Source organism: Ursus americanus, chromosome 21 (assembly GCF_024610735.1).
Source record: "Ursus americanus isolate L20-20 chromosome 21, mUrsAme1.1.p, whole genome shotgun sequence".
NCBI lineage: Eukaryota > Metazoa > Chordata > Mammalia > Carnivora > Ursidae > Ursus > Ursus americanus.
Window position 1 is genome coordinate 45896887 of NC_142147.1, and position 22242 is coordinate 45919128.

The window sequence follows — 22242 nt, forward strand, 5'->3', positions numbered from 1 at the left end:
CACGGGCTCTCTGAGCCTCAGCTTTCCTTGATGGAAAATGGAGATACTTCCCCACCCGCCAAGGCTGGTGGGAAGATTCACGATGGCGACTCTAACCTGGCGTCTGAAGTCTCCTCTTATCTCACGCCACCCTGCTGCCTGCAACTTCATCAGGAGCCGGGCCTTTGCACAAGCCTTTCCCTCTGTCTGGAGTACCTCCTCCCTTCGCACCAGCAAACCTCCCCACCTCCTCCAAGAAGCATTCCCTGATGCCCCCTGGCTACGTTAGGTGCCTATCTTGGGGGTTCTCACTTTCCATTATAACCTTCACTCCTCTGCACCAGGAGAGGAATGGGTGTGGGTCTGTCTCCACAGCCAAGGAGGCCCACAGGGCAGGCCTAACTCATCTTGGGGTCCTTCCCTGACACTAACCAGCACAGGGCCTGGCACAGAGCAAAGGCTCAGGAAATGCTGGATGAAGGAATGACCGAACGCAGAACTGCACAAAAGAAAGAATACTGAAGTTGGCAGCTCTCCCTCAGACTCTGACCAGAGCCCCTGAGAACATCACACAAACCCCAAACCACGGTCTGGGGAATGAAAAACCATTTCGCCAGACCAGGCTACCAGACCTCCCAGAATCTTGCCAGCTCAGTTCCCGGAATCACAGGTACATTTTCGTCAAGGGCATGCCGGAGGCCAGCTCGCCATCTGCTTTCCCCAAGTTCCTCCCTAAGTTCAAGGTCTCCTGATTCCACCCAACACGGGCCCAACCCCTGTGCCATCCTGAACAGAGATCCAACCCCAAAACTCCCTGCTTTTCATTTTCTGTTTAAAGGTTTATTTATTTACTTGAGAGAGAAAGAGAGAGCACTGGGGGTGGGGAGAGTGCAGGGGGAGGGGCAGAGGGCGAGAGAAACCCAAGTAGACTCCACTCCGAGCTGAGCGAGGAGCCCGCCTCGGGGCTCGAGCTCACAGCCCTGAGAGCAGGACCCTAAGATCACAGCCTGAGCCGAAACCAAGAATTGGATGCTTAACCGACTGCGCCACCCAGGCTCCCCAACCCCCTTGCCTTTCAAAAGCAGAATGCCTCTTGTTCATGAGGATGCTCTGAGGACTGGCTACAATAAAGTGTAAATGCAGTACAAAAGGAAGAGGCTCAGCTGCTTATGTTTTAAAAGATGGGGGAACGTGTTGGTTCTCAAAGGTGATAGCCATTGAGAAGCATGGGAGATCAAGGGGGATCTGGAAGTCACCTGGACTCCTCCCTACCCCAACGTCCAGCCAGTTGGTCCCCAAATCTCGCTGGTGAAACTTCCCAAACACCTCTCAGTGCTCTCAGCCCCTCTCCACCTCCTCCTCTCCCGCAAGACGAGCACATCAAGTCCAGGCCACCCCCCACCAGGCCGGTGGCTCAAAATCCTGCTCACAATCCTTCTGTGGCTCCCCATGAATCTCAAGAGAAACACCCAAGCTGCCCAGCAGGACATTCAAGGCCTGTCTTCCCCTGCTTGTGGTGCCCCCCACACCTCTCAGCCAGCAGTCTCATCAGACCAGAAAAACCTAGATATGGCTCCTGAGACACACCAGCCTCCCTTTTGTCTTCACAGAAGCTGTTCTTTTTTCTCACCCAACAAACTCCTACACATGCTTCAGAACCCTATTCCAGTGGCTCCTCCTCTGTGACCCCCAGTATTCTCTCATCCCCCTTGGCCCATCTACCCAACCCCTCTACCTCCTTCTGTCTCAAGCCCTGAGCATACTGTAGGATGAACGTCTGCACCCAGCCTTACCATCCCCAACCAGGCTGGGGCTCTTTAAGGCCAGAGAACAATGTATACATTAAACACATTCCCATACTTCCCATTCTGTGCTCACCCATTCCCCCAGACAGGAACGGCCCCCAAGCTGGGGACAGACACACTCATCCCCAAGAAACATGCTTCATCCACACCCCATAAGACAGCCACAGAAACCTTAAAACATGAATCAGATCATGTCCTTCCCTGTTCAAAACCCTCCCACAACTCCTGTGTCCCCAGATAAAGACCAGGGTCTGCAGCCTGTAAAGGGAGGCCAGGCGTGATCTGGGCCATCATGCCTCTGGCCTTTGCCCAGAACCTCCTCTGGGGAACTCCTACCGCTCCTTGGACGCCAGCTCCTACATCTGCTGCCGAGAAGCCTTCCCGGACTTTTCCGGCCATTGCCTTTGGACTTTTCCACCTCCCTAGTGCCCTCAGGGTACAGCTCAAAAATCAGTCTTCCACCCTCCAGTTCACTGTTTGTCTTCTGGTATTCTGTGTCCTAGCACACTGGATTTCTAGGTCCTCAAAAGCATCATCCCTCCTGTTGCCAGGCCTTTGCATGGGTTATTCTCCTGGCCTGGGGGGCCCTTCTGTTCCCTCTTTCACATGCCTCTGGTCTTTGCAACAGCCAAGGCTAAGTCAGATGTCTTCTGGGCTTCCCACTCCTTGGGGGTGGGTTTTCTTCCTCCACTGGACTAAGAGCCCATAAGGGTAAGGATGGGGCCCTGCATAGGCTGCTCCCTCTGGAATGCAAGAGGAAGACCTCTTCCTGATTCCTATTGGTCCTTTGGGTCTCAGCTCAGACATCTCCTCCCCAGGAAGCCCTCTCTCTTCTCCCAGCCCCCAGGCCAGGTACTTCCTCTGTGCTCCCACAGGCCCCTAGGGTTCCTCCATCACAGTCCCAACCACTCTACGTTGTTACTGTCTATTCATGTGTTTGTCTTCCCCACTGGATTCTAAGCCCCTAGTCATCAAGGATCGCTAGGGCTGTCTTGGCCTCTGTTATGTCCCAACGGCAAATATAATGTCTGGCACATGAATGACTGAAAAAAATGCCTTTACTGAAGTACTTTAAAAATAACAACAGTATAATCCTAATACCATTTACTGTGTACTTACTATGTGCCAGGCACGTTACATAGTGTTCTCATTTAATTCTAACAACCCTACGAGGTCAGTACTAGTATGAACCCTACTTGGGAGGAGGGGAAGCTGGACCTCAGAGAAAGGAAGCTGCCTGCCCAAATTCACAAAGCTACTGTGAGAAGTGGAACCCAAATTTGAAGCAGGTGGTTGGGCTCAGAGCCTGAGTTGCTAACAACTATTCAGAATATCTCTCATTGATGCTCTTGGCTTGTAATTGTCCATCTGGGCCTGGGTGCAACTCCCCCACCAGACTTGAAGCCTTCCGGGGCAGAGCCCAGGTTGGCTGCATATCAGAACAAAGGGCCTGGACCAGAACCGGGGTGTGGGAATGCGGTGAGTGGGATTAATGAGTGCACAGATGAATGAATTAGCGAATCGGTGGGTGTGTGACCCACGCGGCCCCACTCACCCTCGATGAGCCACTCGCAATTGCCATTGACGCTGTAGTTGCCCGCACCATCCGTCACGAAGCCTGGCGCCTCCCGCAGTACTTGCCGCTGCCCCTTGCAGTCCCCTGCCTGGGCCCCAGGGAACAGCGGCCCCAGCCGGGCCAAAGATAGAGCCAGGGCCACGGCCAGAGCCGGGCCCAGGGCCATCGCCGCCTCCCGCACTGACTCTTACAGACGGGACAGGCCCTGAAGACCGGGAGAGGACCCTCCACACGGCGTGAGGCCCTGCAAATGTGACCTCTATAGACGGGACATGGCCTTGTAGACCAGGGAGGTCCAGGAGTTGCAGACCCCACGAAGGGAACCGCCGCCGTAGACGGGTTCTGGCAGCCGCGGGCCAGGCCCTATAGACCCATGGAAGGACCTGTAAATGGGGTCCTTACGGACGGGGCCGACCCCTAGGGACCGTGGGAGGCCCTTATAGTCACGGGCCCCCATAAGCTAGCTGACCCCATAAACGGTGTCCAGCAGTTATAGACGCGGGCCGCTGCAGGCCGAAACGGACCTTATAAACGGGTGGGTCCCCAGGGAGCGAAGGGCTCTACAGCCCGGTGGGGGCCTCTATAGAGGGTGCGGGTCGTGCCGGGCCAGCACCGGAAGGTCCGAGAGAGACCCCTCCAACCGGGGGCGGGGCGCGAGCGGGTGTCGGGGGCGGAACCCGTCTTCAGGGGCTCGGGCCTGGACCCCATAGACGCATTCCCTAGCTCACCCACCCGCGCCTCCCTCCGGAGCCGGATGGGCCAGATCAGAGAGACGAGGGGACGCTCGGGCCAGAGCGGCCTGGGAAGACCCGCTGGGAGGACGAGGGGGCGGGGGCCGAGCGGCCGCTGTGGGAGGAAAGATGGAGAGGAGGCGAGAAGTCGCAGAGCCGCAGGTCAGAGCGGCCCTGGGAGGACTGCAGAGCGTTCAACCCCACCCCTCCACAAAGGGAGACTTCCGGAAACTTCCCCGCCCATTTGTTCCCAGACGCGTGCGCAGCAGTGACCCCCCCCCCGCCCCTTGGCGGGCGAAGAGAGATTACACATGCGCAGTGCTAAAATCGTAACACGGACTCGGGTACAGGTAGATGGTTGAGCAAAGTTTGTGCCACTGGAGGGCGCCTCTAGCTCTGACTGGAGACGAGACGGTAAAAATAAAAGGAGCGGTGCAGTGAGAGGGTTCTGTTAGATGATTCAGATGTTCAGTACTCCCAGATTCTGGGCCAGTATGAAGGCCAGGTTATGCGGGCCCCTCCCAAAATGCCATTTCACAGGTGGACACACTGAGGTCCAGGTCCTGGAATGGTTCATGCTCCGCCCCGCCTCTGAGCACCATCAAGATGTAAAGAGGCCATTTTATAGATAAAAACTCAACGAATCCGCTTTATTTTGGCAAGAAGGGAAAAAGTCTTTCTGCCGGGGACCTGAGGGAGGGCCCCCGGATGGAGATAGGGGTGGGCAGAGCTCGGGTCCGAGGTCACAGAGATCCAAGGGAAGGTTTCAGAGTCCAGACCAGATTCACAATATCCGTCCCAGGAGCAATGGCTCGGGGTCGCGGAGTCCTGGAGAGTCACGGGCAGGGTCCCGGCGATCGTCACTGGTGTTCCGGGGTCCGGCGGGATCAGAGATCTCGGAGGGGGCCAGGGGGCCGTAGGTCTCGGAACAGCGGGAGCCCAGAATCCGGCGCCGCTCGGGGCAGGGGCTGAGGGAGGGGACGGGGAGAGCGGCTCCCGCGGGACCGTTTGGCACAAAAGTCGGGGGGGGGGAGGGGGAGCGGGACAGTACGCACCCCTACCTGGGCGCGCGGGGTTGGGGAGGGTCGGGAAGGCCTAGGACGGCAGAGCCCTGGGGCCGGGATAGAGCAGGGGTTCTGGAGCCCGGCCGGGGCCCGGCGCGCGGCCCATGGGGCAGGGGTGGGCAAGGGTGCTCAGACCGGGGGTGCGGTGCCCCCGGCCGTGTGCATGCTGAAGTATTCGGTGAAGCCGGTGTGCGGCGCCGCCGTCTGGGGCACGAGCGGCTGGTAGGGCGGCGTCGGGCCATCCCAGCTCGGGTCGGCCGCCTTGGGGAACCGAGCGGTAAGGGGCGGGGAGGCCGCGCCCGGCTCGGCCATGGTCACCACGCGGCCCCTCGGGGCCACCGCCGCCGCCACCGCTGTCTCCTCCACCTGCTTCCCGGCCTGGGAGGGGGGTCAGGGTCAGAGGCCGTCCGGGACCCACGGGGGGGCAGATGCGGCCCCGAAGGCCCGTCCCCCTCCCCACAAAGGAGCCCCCCTCCCGAGGTGCGGGCGCAGGTGTCAGTCAGGGAAGGAGCGGGTGCCCGGGCGCCTGGGCAGCGGGGCCAGGTACTCAAGGGGCGGCGTCGGAGCGCGCGGGGCGAACTCCGGCGGCGGCCGGGGAGTGGGTGGAGAGCCGCGGAAGGCCAGTGGCGGGGGCACGGCGCGTGGCGTCTGCGGGGGCGCGCGCAACAGCGCCAGGACCCAGTCGGGCAGGGTGGGCGCGGGCGCCGGGGGGCGGTCGCGGCGCGGTGTTGGGGCCCGGGGCGTGCGAAAGGCGGGGGGTGGGCTCAGGCGCCTGGGAGAGGGGGGCGGCGGCGGGGCGGGGAGCGGGGTCAGGTACTCCAGGGGCGGCGCCAGCAGCTCCTCGTGCGCCGGGGGCGCGGGGCTTACGGAGGAAGCGGGCGGGGGGATGGAGAAGAGCTCCGTGAAGTTGGGCACCGAGTCGCTGATGAACGTCACGTTCCCATAGACGTGCTGCGGGAAGGCCTTGTCCGTGGATTGGCTCCCTCCGGGGCCCGGGGCCCCAGCTGAGGCGATCTGCGATGTGCGCACGTGGTACGGGAAGTTCTTGTTGGCCGCCGACGGGCGTGTCATGATCTGGGAGGAGATGCCAGGTGCTGATTGGAGAAGCACTGTCCAGACAAGGGGTCCTAAGAATTCCCCTTCGCTTGACATCCCCCAAGATTCCCTGTGGCCCTTCAGCCTGCATTTGGCACCTACTCTAGACTCTCGGGGTGCCCTGAGCTCCCACCTTTTTCCTCCGTGCACCACCCGGGATGATTCCTCCATCAGAGCCCTGATCACTGACCTACCGCTGATTGGTTAAGTGTCAGCGTCTTTCACTGTCCAGTATGACAGTCACTAACCATATGGAGCTATTTACATTTAAATTAATCAAAGGTAAACGAAAATTTTTGTCTTCAGTCACACCAGCCACACTGAAGTGCTCAGTAACCACATGTGGATAGTAGCTATTTTTTTGGACAGCACAGAGTATAGAATATTTGCACAAACACAGAAAGGTCAATTGGGACAACACCGGATAGACTCTGGAATGTTCCCGCCATGAAGGCAGGAATTTGTTCAGTTCTCTGCTGAATCCCCAATACCTTCTGGAACAGTACCTGGCTCATAAGCACTCAATAACTATCGGTCGAATGTAGAGATGTGTCCCCAGTTAGTCTAGTAAGTCATGAGGGCGGGGACTGAGTGTGACTCTAGCACTGCACATGGGAGCCCAGCATGAGCCCCCCCACCCCAAGGTTGTGCTCAATAGCGGACAAGGAGCTGTGCTGAACTAATTTTTAGGAAAGAAACTGGCTGAAGGTGAACTATAGCTAAAAGGGCACTGCATTTCCATGTTCGGGCCCACACCCGACCTCTCATGCCCCACAGATCATTGAGTATGGGATCTGGGGCATATTGATAAAACTCCCTGAGCCTCACTGGGGAAAAGTAGGCACTGCTTGGAAAGATGAGGAGAGGGTAGAAATGCAAAAGCCTAGTGCAGAGCTTGGCACATGATGGTTCCCTGCATTTCTCCTCTTTCTGTCCCTTTCTGACTTCCCACAGAGCTTCAAGAAGGGCTGTCCTGGGAAGGTGAGTCTGTAACTAAGTCGGGCTCTGGGGTGGAAGATGGGGGACCCGGCCATCTGTGACTGAATACATTCCCCACCCAGAGCACATTGTGGACTCCTGGGATCAGGCAGGACCTGGGGCCCTCATCAATGCCTGTATCCCTGTCTGGCTCCCTCTGATGGTCTGCTGGAGAAGGACTGGGCTCAAAGTCCCCACCCTAACACCAAAGGCCATGGAGCCCTAGCAGGTCACCTCCCTGTCTGGGCCTTAGTTCCTTCCCTTTTCTGCAGAGTGGGTTCAATGACCATTATCCATTCTGTCCTGGGGGCTGCTCTGACAATTAAACAAGATATATGACCATATGGATATCTGAACTGTTACCCAAAAAGCCAGACAGGATATAAACCAGGGCAAAGAAGAGGTTTGGTGCTGATACCCTCTTGATGTCATTGAGATCCAGGCCCCCTGGGACCCCAGCCTGGCCCACCCCAACCTGCTTCTTCCTGGACAATGGCCTGTGATGGCAGATGGGAGAATGCGTTGGGGAAGGGTGGAGTAGTGACCAAGGGGTTTGGGAAAGGCAGTGGGATACAGAAGGGAAGTGTGAGAGTCTGGGAACACAGGGTCGGGAATGGGAATGGGAGGGGGTCAAAGAAAGAGGATGGAGTTATTGGGCACCCGACTGGTTCAGTCGGTACAGCATGTGGCTTCTTGATCACAGGGTCGTGAGTTCAAGCCTCACACTGAGTGCAGTTTATTTAAGGAAAAAAAAGTGGGGGTAGGGTTGGGGAAGAGGCCAGGACAAGGTGGGAGCGAGGAATAAAAGAAGGTGGACTGGGGGGAGGCGGGGACACAGGAGAGTAGCCTGCAGGAACCCCGCAGGTTCTCAGTAAGTGTCTGTTGGATGACTAAAGGGATGGAGTGAAAGAAATGGATGAAAAGCTCAGAACAGAAGGTTCAGACAGATCAGGGGTGGGAAGCCTCATGCATCCTCCACCCATCAGGCTGCCACCCCACCTGGGTGCCCTTCCTCACCAGGAACACGCCATGGGCATACAAATGGATCCCCAGCTGGATACCATTGACAATCTTCTCCCGGGCCCACTTGGGGATCCCGAAGTTGGCGATCAGGGCCATCACAGGAACTGCAAAGAACCTGAAGGGGAGGTACTGGGTCACTAGAGACACTGCCCTTGCCCTCATCCCCACCCCATGGCCCCAGCTCCCCTGCCACACACACACACACACGCACAGGGCCCAGGTGGGTCCCAAACTGGAGAGAAGCCAGTGTGGCCTTCAGAGACGAGAGGTTATAAGGGGGCAGGAATCCCACTGGCCTGGGAAATTCTGGAAGGCAAAGACTAGGTTGAATATAACTCAGTTCCACCCCACCCTAAATCTTGGCTCCTGATAGGGAATCAAAAGATATTTGGTGAATGAACTAAGATAGGACAATAACACTTAAGGACTTTCTGCATCTCACGTATGTAAACTCATTAACTGTCACAATGACCCTATGAAGCAAGTACAATTTCCATCCCCATTAAACAGGTAAGGAAACTGAGGCAGACAGAAGTTAATTGATTTGCGTGAGGTCACTCAGCTTACAAGCTTTAGAACTGGGATCTGAACCCAGGCAGTCAGGCTTAGAATCCGCCTCCCGTGCTGCTATGTTATGTTGCACGATAAAAAATTACAACTAGCTTTTATTGAACACTCACTGTGTGCCCGACACAAGGCCCTTACATGTTGCCCAATGCATGCTCACGAGAACCCTTTCCTTATGGGTAGGCAACCTGAGCCACTCTTGTTTGTTTGTTTGTTTGTTTTTCAATTTGGGAAAGTAAATTTTTCCAGGTCACAAAGCGAGTCAGTGCCAGCCTCTGGGACAGCTGCCTGACTGGAAAGGCCATCAGCCTCACTGGGAAGGGCCTGAGAAATGGATAGTTCTGGGAAGCCCCAGGGCCAGGAGACAGGGACAGGGTGGGGGCCCAGCACGTCTCACCAGAGGGTGTAGGCAGCAAAGAAGGGCACATAGAAGGGCTGCTTCTCCGGGAAGTGGCGCAAGGAGATCAGCACGGCGTAGCAGAACCACACGTAAGCCGCGACCTGCAGCCCAATGAGCCCGTAGCCCGCCGGCGACTCATATGTGTACAGCACCTGGCCCGGGTCAAAGAACTGGACCCAAGGGAGAGAGGTCGTTATAGCCCTGACCCCCTGCCCTCCACACAGGGACCCCAGACCCCACCCCTCGGCACCCAGGGGGCAGAGGGACTTGGTCAGAACAGAAGCAGCAGGAGGGTATGAAATGGAAACAGAAGCACATAGAGAAAGAGAATGCATTCGCTACCAAGGGCCCAACATGGGGCAAGACACCTACCATGCGTAAGCTTTTCCATTTGCATCAACTCGTTAGGTCTTATTATCACCCCACTACACAGAAGGGGAAACTGAAGCTAAGAGGGACATCTTTTGGCCAAAGTCAAAGCCAAGGTGATATAAAGCCTGAAAGGAGCCCCCCTGGGATAGGTAAGACGCTCCTACTTTTCCAGAAGAGGAAACAGGCTTAGAGGGGGCAGGCATCACCCAAGGTCAGCTAGCTGGGAAGTGGGAGGGCCAGAATGGAATCCAGTTCTGTGGGACTCTTGAACTCTCAGTCATGACACTGAGCATAAATGTGACAGACGGTGAGAGACAGAGGGAGGAGGAAGAAGGCTCCTCAGAGATGGGGAAGAGGGGAGGCATGCACTCAGAGAGACAGATGGGCAGGCAGAAATCGCAGAGTGGGAGAGAGCGAGCCAGCAAGAGTGCGATGTGGGGAAGGGCTGGCAGACAGGTGGAGGAGGTGGCCAAAAGCCTTGGGGGGGGGGGTGGCGGGGAGAAAGGCCTGGGCAGTGGCGGCTGGTACTCACCTCGGCCTCATAGATGAGCAGCGCTACGTGGGTAAGGGTGTACAGGGTCATGTAGACAGACAACTTCACGGAACCCGAGTGGCTGATGCGGCCCCTGGCGGCCGGCCATGAGGGGAGACAGCAGGGGTGGGCGTTGTCAGGGAGAAGCGGGCAGCCACCCCCCGGATCCACCCGAGTGCCCTGCTCCCTAGCCCAGCCACGCCGCCGCCCAGCACGCCCTCCCGCCCCAGCCTGGGCACCGTGTCACCGTGAATCCCTTCCCCAGAAGGATAAGCATCAGCAGGAAGATGAGGAAGCTGGAGGAGAAGAGCAGCTTGGCTGGGAGAAGGGAGGAGAGGGCGTCTCAGACACAGGGCTCAGAGACAGCCCGGGCACCCTTCCCCGGCCCACTTCATTCTCACCCAAGATCTTCAGACTCTCGTTGCCAATGCCATCAGTGGCATACTGGCCCCAGTAGATGCAGAAAAACAGGAGGCTCAGGACTGAGGGGACAATGGGCAGAGGGAGGAAAGGACAGAAACCGGCTTTGGGGCATCACTGTTTCCCAGCACTACGATCCAGATGGCCAGAAGCCCTCCTTCATCCCCACCAGGATTCTACACCATTTCTTCCCACTGATGTCCTAGGAGACTCTGCAGTCCAGGCCCCAGCCCCTCCTCGCCAGGACCCGGATCTCCAGACCCCAAGCCCCGTCCTCCCTCAGACCCAGGAGTCTAGTCCCCCAGTCCCTCCTCCCTCAGACCTGGGAGTCCAGGCCCCCAGCCCCTCCTTCCTCAGACTCAGGAGTCTAGTCCCCTAATCCATCCTCCCTCAGACCCCTCCTCCCTCAGATGCAGGGGTCCAGGGCCTCCAGCCTTTCCTCCCTCAGACCCAGGAGTCTAGTCCCCCAGCCCCTCCTCCCTCAGACCCGGGAGTCTAGTCCCCTAGTCCGTCCTCCCTCAGATCCCTCCTCCCTCAGATGCAGGGGTCCAGGGCCTCCAGCCTTTCCTCCCTCAGACCCAGGAGTCTAGTCCCCCAGCCCCTCCTCCCTCAGACCCGGGAGTCTAGTCCCCTAGTCCGTCCTCCCTCAGATCCCTCCTCCCTCAGATGCAGGGGTCCAGGGCCTCCAGCCCTTCCTCCCTCAGACCCAGGAGTCCAGGCCTCAGCCTCTCTTCCCTCAGACCCAGGTATCTGGACCCTAGGTCCCTCCTCTGACAGAACTCAAAGTTGGGTTACTCTAAACCTCACCCTCCACTCCTGCTGCAGCCATGAACATTTTATAAGTTGTGTGGAGCAACTGACGACCTTTCAGCAAATCTAGAAGAGAAGAAGGGGAAGGGGGCTCACAGACAGGAAGGGAGAGTAGCTGACCTCCCCCAACCCTGCCCCCCATAACTCCTAACCCCACCACTACCACCATGTGCGGGACTCACATCCAAAGTAACAGGAGAGGAAGAAGATGAGGATGAAGATAAGAAGGAAAGTCACATCTGTCTCCAGGATCCCTGCCAATTTGGTAGAAGGAGGAAATGGTTCAGTCAGGCTGGGTGTCACCTCAGCAGACACCCCACTCTAGAGTCCCACAAAGGTCCTGGCTTCTGGGTCCCCGGATGCTCACCAAACTCATCAGCCGAGAAATGCCGTGTCCAGAAGGACTTGCCATTGGTGAGGACCATCTCGTACTCCAGCTGCAGCCCATCTCCCTGTGGAGAGTGTGGAGGCCTAAGCGGGGTGTGGGTGGGGGGCTGGGCGGGCAGGGGGTCAGCAGGAAGGCAAGGAGGAGAAGGCCCAGGTGGCTGGCCCAGCCCCTTACCCCACACTTGCTGAGTGCAATGTACCACCACCTTTCACGGACGGAGCGGAAGCTTCGGCCGCTGGAGCAGCTCAGGTAACGGGTTCCCTCCTCTGACACTACCTGGGGAGGAGCAAGAAGAAGGCTGAAGCCTGTCTGCGCAGCCCCCAGGCCTTCGGACTTCAGCACCTGTCCACTCCCCCAGACTGGGCCCATACCTGACATCCTGACCAGGCGTACTGGGTAGTGAGGTTGATGACCTGGTTGTTCTCGGGCCTGATCACGGACTCCTTGGCCAGGCAGTCCTGGGGAAGGCAGGGACATGGTCACGCCCTGGCCAGCCTCAACCTTCTCCCCTCTCCTCCCATACACCCTCCTCACGGCCCTCACCTTGTCCCCTGCTTTGTACACAGCTGGCCACTGGGATGGGTCGTCGAAATAGAGGAGAATGTTCTGACAGCACTTGGCCTGCAGACCCAGAGGATTTGAAGTTTGGGGGAGCACGGGGAGCTGGGGTGGCCCTTGCCTTGGGAGGCCAAGGGAGTATCCAGCCTCCGCATGGAGACTAGTTGGGGAAGGCTCACCTCAGGGTATCGGAAACGGAAGTCCAGTCGGCCGTAATCCGAAAGAAAGCAAAATCTCGTCAGGAACAGCCAGTCCTAGAAAAGGGGCCCCGTTCTGCTGAGTCTTTTGAGAACTCCACTCCACGGGCCCCCAGCTTTCCTTCCCTACACTTGGGTAGCTGGTTTCCCAAGAAGTATAAGGGGACCTCCTAAATTCTTCTGTGATCCTTTCACCTTGGGTCCAGGATTCTTGCCTCAGGTGTGCCCCCACCCAAGTTTCTTCTCCCCACAAACACTTCTCCCGTTTTCTGAGTGCACTGAGAAAGACCCCGGAGGGACAGATGCCCACCGCCGCCACGTTCAGTCCCAGACACCATCTGACTGCCATGCCCCCGGGGTTATCCACACACATGCCTCCCACGGGGGTCCCAGAGGCCATCTCATGCTGGGGAATATTCCAAACGGCTCTCTCCGGGCCCTGAGCAGGAGTATGAACTCAAGGCTCTCCGCGGAGTGAAAAGTGCTGTCCCTTCAGCACCACCTCGGCGTCCCCCCAACCCCCACCCCAAACTCCGACTCTCCCAACCCGTCCCTCCTCCTCGCGCAGCTCTGACCTCAGTGTCCCTCCTATAATCCCCAAGTCTCCTCTCGACCCCACAGCCCCTCTCAGCCTCAGCACCGACCCAGTCCCCCCACCGCCATAACCCCCAGCCCCATTACCCCGCGGCTCCCAGGGACCGCCTGGGAAGGGCGGCAGGGGGCGGGGCGGCACCCTCCTCCCTCCCTTCCCTCCCGTTCCCTGGGGCCCGGCGGGTGGCAGGGGAGGGCCCAGCGCGCTCACCTCCTTGGAGCTGAGGTTGCCCCGCACGTACTTGGCCCGGGCGCGGGGGGGCAGTGGCAGCAGCAGGAGCAGCAGCGGCGGCAGCAGGCGGCACAGAGCGGGCGCGCGCGGGGGCTCCATTCCGCCCGCTACGGGCCCCGGCCCCGGCCCCGGCCCCAGCTCCGCTCCGGCTCCCGCTTCGGCCCGGCGACGGCGGCGAGAGCGCGCGGGCCGGCCAGCGCGCGCCCCCGATTAAAGGGGCCGCCGGGCGCCGCGCTCCCCGCCCCCTCCTCTGAGATGGCCTGGCCTGGCCTGGCGCCTTCCCAATCCGCGTGAGAGAGGGCGCCCCTCTCGTAGCCTCTCCACCCCGCCCCATCCTCAGCCCTCCCCTCTGGGAGTGTCCCTGACACCTCTGGCTCCCAGTGTCCTGCCCTGAACTCCCATTCCCCCAAGCCGTGCCTCCTCCTCCAGACTGTCATCTCGGGATGACCCCCAAACCACAGACCCCAGCTTGCTCCTGACCTCCCCCAAATTTAGTCCCCAAACTGCTCTTCGATTGCTCGTCCCCGCCCGCATGACAGCCATCCCCAGCTGTGTCCACCCCAGATCCCATGGGCTCTGTGAAGTGCCCACAGAGACACAGAGGCGGGAGAGGGCAAACCACTTGTTCTGGGTCACAAAACCCGTAGATGGCAGAACCCTGGGCTACAACCACTCCACTCCACTGCCTGACCCTGTCCAGTCACTGCTCACTGGGGTGTGAACCCAGGTGGCTGCGGGGCAGAAGTGGTGTTGTGAGAAGTCCAGAGCAGACTGAAATCAACTGCCTGGGTTCAAAATCCAGCATTGCCACTTTCTCATTAGACCTCAGCCAAGTTCTGTGATCTCCCAGTTCAGTCCCCTACCGGCTGGTTCCAACCTTATGGTTTCCCAGTGGGCAATGAGAATCCCTGGAAAGGCTTTACAGAGTAGCGTCCAAGTCCCTCAGCTTCATTTTCCTGATCAGATTCCAACAAACATTTCTAGCTTCGTTCCTCCCCCTCCTCTGCAAAAAATGTGCTGCTCCTCAAAATATCATTTTAAAAAACTTTCTAAGCCAGGGGCCAGGCAGGAAACATAAGTGCATGAAACGCTTCAGTGTGAGAGAGTGTGAGCCCCATGAAAAGGCGGCCTCTGCTGCTTGGCTTGAGCCAGTTGTTGCCAGAAGGGATAGTAGGTCTGCTGCCAGATCTTTTCCTTCTTTCTTTCTTTCTTTCTTTCTCTTTCTTTCTTTCTTTCTTTCTTTCTTTCTTTCTGAGAAGCCATAAATGTGTTGGGCTTTTTTTGTTTTGCTTCTGTTTTAAAGCAAACTGATTTGTAATAGTAAGCAATTAATTAAAAAATGTAATATGTATCTTGGGCCAAAGTAAAATTACAGTCTGTCGGGCAGATTCAGGCCTCATCTGTCACTCCTGTCGTGACCCTGCAAACACAGGTCCTGTGCCTACCGCACCAGAAGCCCATCAAGGGCAGGGGCTGGACGTGACTCACTCTAGGTCCCAGGACAGCCTAGGGATATGGACTATATGCACATTCTGTCCCACATAACAGCATTTCTAGTATAGCCTGAAATGTTCTTTTCCTCCTCTACTAGTAAGTTTTTGCTAATCTTAAAATGTGTAAAGATCTACGTATGCTCCTTTCTGAACAACTCTCTCATCACCAGGGCTTAATCATCACTCCCTCCTTGGACTCCCTCAGCCCCTGCACCTCTCTGCCTCCCAAATACAACCACTGGGGCTGGGACTGTCTGTGCCCACCCCTGGACTGGAAGTCTCCTGGGGACAGAGCCACAGTAGCACTCACTCTGGGACCCCAGCATCACCAGGGCTGGGCCCAGCACATAGTTGGCTTCAGTGGGTGAATGTGTGGAACTAACTGAAGCCCCAGGTTTCCCCAGCCCGCTGGCCCCTCAAACCCCAGGAAGGTGACAAGCGACGGTATCTTCCCCTCCATCTTGGTCCCAGAACTCAGAGCAAAGCAAGGCTGCTGTCTTGGATCAGCCACTCACTGAAAATCAAGAGGACCATGAAGAAGGTACTTTATTGAGGTGATTAGGAGTGCCCCCAGCCCAGCCTCAGCCCCTCAGTACAGTCTCATGGGTGGAAAGGACCAGGCCTCTGGGCTGTTCTGGGCCACTACCCAGGAGAGGCTGGGCAGTGGGGCAGGGGGGCTGGGGCTCCAGTCCAGGGCAGAGGTTCTGGGCAACAAGGGTGATGGTGGCTGAGGCAGGGGTTGTTGTGGCCCGACCCCCCAGGGCCGCGGAGGGGGCGGTGTGGCTACCAGCCAGATGCTTTTCAGCAGGTCAAAGGCTGTTGGGGGGCCCCAGGCTGCCCCGGATGGGGAAGGCAACAAGGGCAAGGGGGGTGGCCAGGGACCTTTTGGCGGTGCCAGGCTCACCCTGTGCACCATGGGAGTGCCGGAGGTGTGAGGCATGGCAAAGGTGAGCTCTTTTGTCCTCTGTTGCCTCCTCTGCCTCCCCTCCCCTGGGGCCTGCTCGGGGCTGTTGATCCAGGAGGGTGTCATCCTTCGGCTTTCAGGGCCACCAGGCTTGGTCCCTAGCACAAAAGAAAAAAGCAAGGGGGACAGCTGAGCTAGAGCAGACAGGGGAAGGTGAGTACAGGGAGCAGGAGGTAGGCTCACCTGGTAAGGGTGGCTGGCAGCCACGGAGCACCAGGGTGAGGTCGGGCACACAGCCATGGCAGGCCTGTAAGGTGCCCACGATGGCATCCCTGGCTTCTTGTACTAGGTTCCTCCTGGGGAAGGCCTGTGGCAGAATCAGCTGGCACTGCAGCTCCTCCAGCAGCTGCCCCAAGCCAGGGAACTCTGGGGGACTGGGTGGGCCTGGGCCCGAGCCTCTAGGCACCTGGTTCTCCTTGCCCCTTGACTGCAGGGCCGGTTCTTGGGCCCGACTTGGGCTTGGGGAGGGTTTGGTGGGTAGTGAAGGGATGCCTGGCTCCAGGGACTCACAGCTAAGCAGCCGCGCCACGTCCAGAGATTTCACCTCATGGTTGAAGAGACCCCGGTGCTCCCGGCTCAGCCGGCCCTGGGTTATGACCACAAGCTTGGGAGCAGCAGGGACCACAGAGGGATCCTGACTGGTCACAAGAGGATCCTGACGGGTCAATGGCCGGCGGCTGCCCATCAGGACCTCGTTGCGCTCCCGCCTGGTCTTCCGACGGCGGACACGACCAGGTTTCTCAGGCCGCTGGAAGGGCTGGGGGGCTGGCCCCCGGGGGTCCATTGTGTCCTGGAAGAAAAAGCTAGGATGGTCGTCAGTATGCGGGCAAGCCGTGGACTAAAAGTGAATGGTGAGAAAGGGTGAGGTGGAAGTACTATTTACAGAGATGACAGTAAGGGAGCCATTGGCAAAGACTTGGTCAGGGAAGGAGTCACAGGGGTCGGGTGGGGTCAAGGGAGTCATAGTGAGTGGGAAGATTTGTCAGGGACTAAAGAAAGGATTACAGGGTACAGGGATGTGAGGAAATAGGTAAAAGATGGAGGACTGGGACGGGATCATGAGACCACAGGGATCTGGTAAACCAGAATGGGATTGTGGACAGAGAGAAATCTAGGAATAGAGGAGATTACTGGAGAATGCAGAGAGAGATGGCAGAGAAACAAACAGCAGAAAAGAAGTTGGAAAGGCAGAGAAGACCTTGGGAAAGCAGAAAAGGCAATGAAGGAGCTACCAGGAACTGGGGCCTGGTCACGGGAGTGAGGTGGCCTAGGGCAGGAGTCGAGGCAAGGATGGGCAGTTAAGGTTGGGGAAAGGGGGTACGGTTGGTGGGAGCAGGGGGTGGAGCACCTCACCTTCTCCTGGACCAACGAATCCCGGCCCCCACCCACCCCACGTGGCTTTGGGGTGCAGTGGCTTCTTTTCCGCGGTAACCCCAGCTCACGACGCACTCGAGTCTCTTCCGGGCCTCACGCTTGGCCTCCTGCGCACGACGCGCATGCGTGTGTCCCTCCCACGCCCTTTGGCTTTCTGCTCCCGAGAGAGGCACGAGGCACAAAGTGCCGGTTATAGTCCCGCCCATTCCAGCCTTACTCTCAGAAACCTCTCTCATTTGCCCTTAGACATCTCCCATCCACCAATGGGCTGTGAGGCCCAGTGGGGCCCGCCCCCTTCCTGAATGCTGGTTGGTTTAGATGTCTATTAGCGGACTTTCTCTCCGGAAAGTGTGATGAGGCGAGGAACAAGGGGCCATGGTAGTCTCCATTTGCAGCCGGTCCCCAGGCAGTCACAGAATTCATCCCCAGACAATCGGTGTAGAGTCGTCATTTCAGAACTTGGATCTGGAGTTAGACTACCCAGGTTCAAATGCCCAAACTGGCATATTACAGTTGTGTGACCTTGAAAAAATAACTGCTCAGACCCTCAGCTTCCTAATTTGTAAAATGGAGTTGGTAGTAGTACCTCCTTCATGTGGTGGCTGTAAGTATGAAATGAGCCAATATACCTAACTTGAAACAGCGCTTGATTTGAATGAAATGAATGCCTCCAAGCTGTTTCTCGCTCAGCTTTGCTTCCAGAATGCTTCTCTGCCTTTCCAATGTATCTATCTACACTTGTTCCCTCAGACTTTTTTTTTTAAGATGTATTTATCTATTTGAGAGAGAGCGAGATAGTGAGCATGAGCGAGGGGAGGGACAGAAGGAGAGCGAGAGAGAATCCTTAAGCAGGCTCCCTGCTAAGCGCAGAGCCAGATGCAGGGCTTGATGCCAGGGCCCTGAGATCATGACCTGAGCTGAAATCAGGAGTCAGCAGCTTAACTGACTGAGCCACCCCGGGGCCCCGCCCCCTCCTCAGCCTTTATAATCAAGCTATGACCAGAGTATTCCCCGTGCCCTAATGAACTATATAAGCTATATTACCTGTGTAATACTGCTTGCCTGGTTTTTCAAAGACTAACTCAAATACTACTAGGAAACCCCTCACCCTCAGAGTCCTTCTCTTCCTCCTCCTTCTTCTCTCCTTCTCTTAATCACAGCCTTGATCCTTCTCCCAGCTCTTTGTCTGATCTGTCTTCCCCAACACGCTGGGACAAGGCCAGGATCTGACCCATTCATTTAATATTTATTCAAGTTCTTGTGAGCAGCCACAGTACTTGGTACTATGTGTCAGGCCCTGTTCCAGGCTAGTGTACGGAGGCAAAACATTAACATGATAAATAAGATTATCTCAGTATCAACCTACCTAGGACAGAATGAATAGATGGGAAGGTCTCATCTGGGAGTAGAGCTACAGGAATATAACCGAATAGTTTAGGGGGGAGGGGGACCCCCCCTCTGGTTCCTGAGAACAGGAAGAGCTGGGAAGTCTTGAGATTTGAGATTAATATGGGGCGTTGGGGGGGCGACCTTAGGTGGCCTTGGCTATGGATGTAGGTTTCAGAGCCCAGACGCACCTGTGGGTTTAGGGAGGGGAAGAGAGGCCACAGATCTGCAAGATGAGCTGGGCGGGAAGGGCGCCAGGCTGGACCTGGGCCTTGCAGCATCTCTAGTTCCCTTTCTCTTTCTGCCCCTTCTACTGCCCTCTTTGCAGCGCCTGTGATGTATGTAATGCAAAGATAATGTAGTTTAGATTTTATGCCACAAAAACTGGTGGTTTTGGGGGGGGGGGAAGCACGAGTAGATAGGCTCACTAAAGTCCGGGTGCTGCCTTAGCCTTTACCACTGAGGCTCTATTTTTCACATTTTGCCATCTTCCTTTTTTCTCCCCACATCAGTAGAAAATGGGAGCGTCCTCTCCTAGCCAGGTGCGTACAAGCCACCCCCTCAAGGGATCCAGGAATGGACTCGTCCACTCACTCCCCTGCCCCCCACCACGTGAATGAGACACAAACATAGCTGGTGAGCGCACACACACACACGCACACACACACAGACACACACACACAGAGCTGGTGATCTCTGTTTCTTTCTCTCTCTCTCTCTCTTTCTCTCTCTCTCTCTCACACACACACACACAGCTGGTGATCCCTTCCGCACATTTCTCGCCCTATAGCAAATGGTGTCTCCCCACCAAGAAAAGGCTCTAGATTCCACACCCCCCCCCGGGCCTTTCAGGTAGTTTGCCCCTTCCCCTGACGCAGGTGTGGTGGTTTCTCCTTCCCCCACGGGTGCTGGATGGTCTCGCCTCCCCGTCCCCAGGTGCCCCGGTGCGCTAGCGGCCGCCGCCCGAGATTGAGTGGCCCGGGCGGGAAGCGCTGGACGAGTCCACTGCGCGGCCGCCGCGGGGGAAGCATGGGTTCCCGATTCCACCTCCCCTTCTAAGTGAAGGTTTCAGTTCCTGCGGAGGAGGCGGCGCCCGGGATCGGCCGTAGTCCTCGCCGGAGTGCGGGCGTCGGGACCGTCCATTGTTCCGGGAAGGGAGGGGTGGGCGTGGCGGAGCCACCTCCTCGGCCGACTCTCCCGGGTCGGCCTCGCTCGCCCATCCTGCAGGAGCCGCGGCGCCAAGATGAGTGGAGAGGAGAACCCAGCCAGCAAGCCCACGCCGGTGCAGGACGTGCAGGGCGACGGACGCTGGATGTCCCTGGTGAGCGACCCGGCCCGCGATACTCAGGAGTCCGGGAGGGGCCTCAGGAGAGCAGCTGTTTGGCGCCGCTCTCTGTACGTGATTAGGAAACCGGGCAGTCGGGGTGGTGCTGCCTCTAGAAGCGGAGCGGGGCGGGCCCAGGAGCGCGCGTGCCACTGACTCCCCCTTGTACGTCCCCGAAGCACCATCGGTTCGTGGCCGACAGCAAAGATAAGGAACCCGAAGTCGTCTTCATCGGGGACTCCTTGGTCCAGCTAATGCACCAGTGCGAGGTGAGGCCCGTCCTCGTCCCCCTGCCCCACCCAGGCCTGTGCCCTCACTGACACACCTGGATCAGAGCCCAGGCCAGACGGAGTATGAGGTACCCAAAATAGCCTCAGGCGGCACCCCACACCCAAAACATTGGTGTAAGGTGCAGCACTGTACTGAGAGGGAGCTGTGTGACGGGTCTTTGTCAAGATTGAGGCTTTCTTTCGAGAAGATTGCCTGAGGTGAGACTCTATTGTTTGCTTAAGGGAGTGCACAGCCCTCATGGATGTCCACAAAACACTAGTGTTTCCACCAAGCGAAAGTCAACTGTAATAGCTCTCCACAAAGGGGGCTCAATTATGTGATCTTTCCACTAAATGAGGTCAAACCCTAATGGCTTTCATCAGCTGTAATGCTAATGGTTCAATGCATGACTCGAGCCAAATGGGTTTCCATAAAGTGAGTCTTGCTTCTGTGGGTCTCCGTGAAAGGGAGACCATACTAGTTTTGTATAAAGTGAGAGGTTTGGGCCAGACTGCTTCCATAAGGCAGGGCTCTTCCATGCTGATGTTTGGTTCACACTTGGACAGAGGGCGGTGGTCCCCGCTGCCAACGCCCCTGTGCCCACACCACTTCTTGTCTGCAGATCTGGCGGGAGCTCTTTTCTCCTCTGCATGCACTTAACTTTGGCATTGGCAGTGATAGCACACAACATGTGCTTTGGCGGCTGGAGAATGGGGAGCTGGAACACATCCGGCCCAAGGTGAGCAGAGCTTACGTGGGCAGCGAAAGCACCCTAAGCCTCCCCCTTTACCACTGCTTCCTGCCTCTCTTTCCACAGATCGTGGTGGTCTGGGTGGGTACCAACAACCACGGGCACACAGCGGAGCAAGTGACTGGTGGCATCAAGGCCATTGTGGAACTGGTGAACCAACGGCAACCCCAGGCCCGGGTCGTGGTGCTGGTGAGAGGGTGGGAGGTCAGGGGAGAAAGAATGGCCGTGGTCCGGGACCCCCTCAGGTGCAGCTGCAGCTGGTTCTGGGCAGCATGGCGGCAGAGCAGTGGCTTTCAGGCAAAAGCTCACGTTGAAGCTTGCTACACACCCAGCGGCTCTAGTTACGGTCACATTCAGGGACCAGTTAGCCTCTTTTGTCCAAGAAACTGCTGAAGGTTCTGGGGGGTATTGCAAAACCCAAAACAATTAGCCAGAAGTCGTCAGGCATTCCCGGGGTGAATCCAGGCTCCATCACTTCCGGCCGGAATCTTTCCTCCTCGGAAAGACGGATTGACCCTTTGTCGTACTGTTGACATTTTTATGATTGATACTTGGAAAGGGGCTGGCACCCAGAAGGTTCTTTGCTGAACTGGGGTCGCAGACACAGTATCCGGAATCATCCTGCCAATCCCCCGCTTTCCCATCCCTAGTGTATTCCGCAGCTGGGGACTCTGTGGTGAGGGTGAGCAGTTTGGCCCAGAGCACAGGATACCCAGATGCCGGTAGGATTTCTCCTCACAACTCTTGGTGCCCTTCCTCAGGGCCTGCTTCCGAGGGGCCAGCACCCTAACCCACTTCGTGAGAAAAACCGACGGGTGAATGAGCTGGTCCGAGCAGCACTGGCTGGCCACCCACGGGCCCACTTCCTGGATGCTGACCCTGGCTTTGTGCACTCAGACGGGACCATAAGTCACCATGACATGTACGATTACCTGCATCTGAGCCGCCTGGGCTACACACCTGTCTGTCGGGCCCTGCACTCCCTGCTTCTGCGTCTGCTGGCCCAAGACCAGGGCCAGGGTGTCCCCCTGCCAGAGGCTGCACCCTAAGCATCCTCCTTCCCCGACATTAAATTTTCATTCCTCAGTCTCCCGTTTCTTGCTTTATGGCCCAGCCCTTCTGGGTACCTCCACCTCAACTTCGACCTTTGCTACACTGGAGCTCTGGAGGGTGTCGTTTCTGCCCGAAGCCGGCCTCCGCCGATCCGTCCAGGTGCTCTGGTTCTTGCAGAGTCTGCCGGGTTTCTACTACCAGTAACACTGCACGCAGGCACTACCCATCACTAACACACTATGAACCAGTTTGCCAACACTACCCTATAGTGTTGAATTCTGGGAACATAGTGACCCAACAATCAAAGCC

At 57.5% G+C, this 22242-nt stretch overlaps 4 protein-coding genes across 7 annotated transcripts in view; 1 reads left to right on the top strand and 3 right to left on the bottom strand.

The window, feature by feature from the left end:
* Positions 1-4228, bottom strand: part of MEGF8 (multiple EGF like domains 8) — a 37833-nt gene extending 33605 nt beyond the window's left edge. The window contains exon 1 of the mRNA XM_045779238.2: positions 3340-4228. Within this exon, the coding sequence (XP_045635194.2) occupies positions 3340-3526 (187 nt within the window). The 5' untranslated portion in view covers positions 3527-4228. The remainder of the gene's footprint in view (positions 1-3339) is intronic.
* A 483-nt stretch (positions 4229-4711) lies between these two features.
* Positions 4712-13491, bottom strand: TMEM145 (transmembrane protein 145). Of its 3 annotated transcripts, none has more exons than XM_087870809.1 (15): positions 13298-13491; positions 12478-12552; positions 12284-12361; positions 12112-12198; positions 11915-12016; positions 11720-11804; positions 11535-11606; positions 11350-11418; positions 10524-10604; positions 10362-10440; positions 10123-10216; positions 9216-9388; positions 8246-8366; positions 6023-6229; positions 4712-5059 (listed from the first exon to the last, which is right to left on the bottom strand). In XM_087870809.1, exons 1-15 carry the CDS (start codon positions 13415-13417, stop codon positions 4979-4981), a joined length of 1524 nt encoding a protein of 507 aa, XP_087726935.1. In that variant the 5' UTR covers positions 13418-13491; the 3' UTR covers positions 4712-4978. The 3 variants fall into 3 exon arrangements, with proteins under 3 accessions (XP_087726935.1, XP_045635067.1, XP_045635005.1); XM_045779111.2 differs by having other exon boundaries at positions 4712-5533; XM_045779049.2 differs by lacking the exon at positions 4712-5059 and having other exon boundaries at positions 5393-6229.
* Positions 13492-15351: 1860 nt separating this feature from the next.
* Positions 15352-19405, bottom strand: PRR19 (proline rich 19). Its single transcript, XM_045786482.2, has 2 exons — positions 15959-19405; positions 15352-15873 (listed from the first exon to the last, which is right to left on the bottom strand). Exons 1-2 carry the CDS (start codon positions 16557-16559, stop codon positions 15401-15403), a joined length of 1074 nt encoding a protein of 357 aa, XP_045642438.1. The 5' UTR covers positions 16560-19405; the 3' UTR covers positions 15352-15400.
* A 219-nt stretch (positions 19406-19624) lies between these two features.
* PAFAH1B3 (platelet activating factor acetylhydrolase 1b catalytic subunit 3) lies at positions 19625-21966 on the top strand. Of its 2 annotated transcripts, XM_045778890.2 has the most exons (5): positions 19625-19856; positions 20039-20128; positions 20752-20868; positions 20947-21069; positions 21642-21966. In XM_045778890.2, the coding sequence occupies exons 1-5, from the start codon at positions 19779-19781 to the stop codon at positions 21927-21929; spliced, it is 696 nt and encodes a 231-aa protein (XP_045634846.1). In that variant the 5' UTR covers positions 19625-19778; the 3' UTR covers positions 21930-21966. The 2 variants fall into 2 exon arrangements, with proteins under 2 accessions (XP_045634846.1, XP_045634893.1); XM_045778937.2 differs by lacking the exon at positions 20752-20868.
* The last annotated feature ends 276 nt before the right edge of the window (positions 21967-22242 follow it).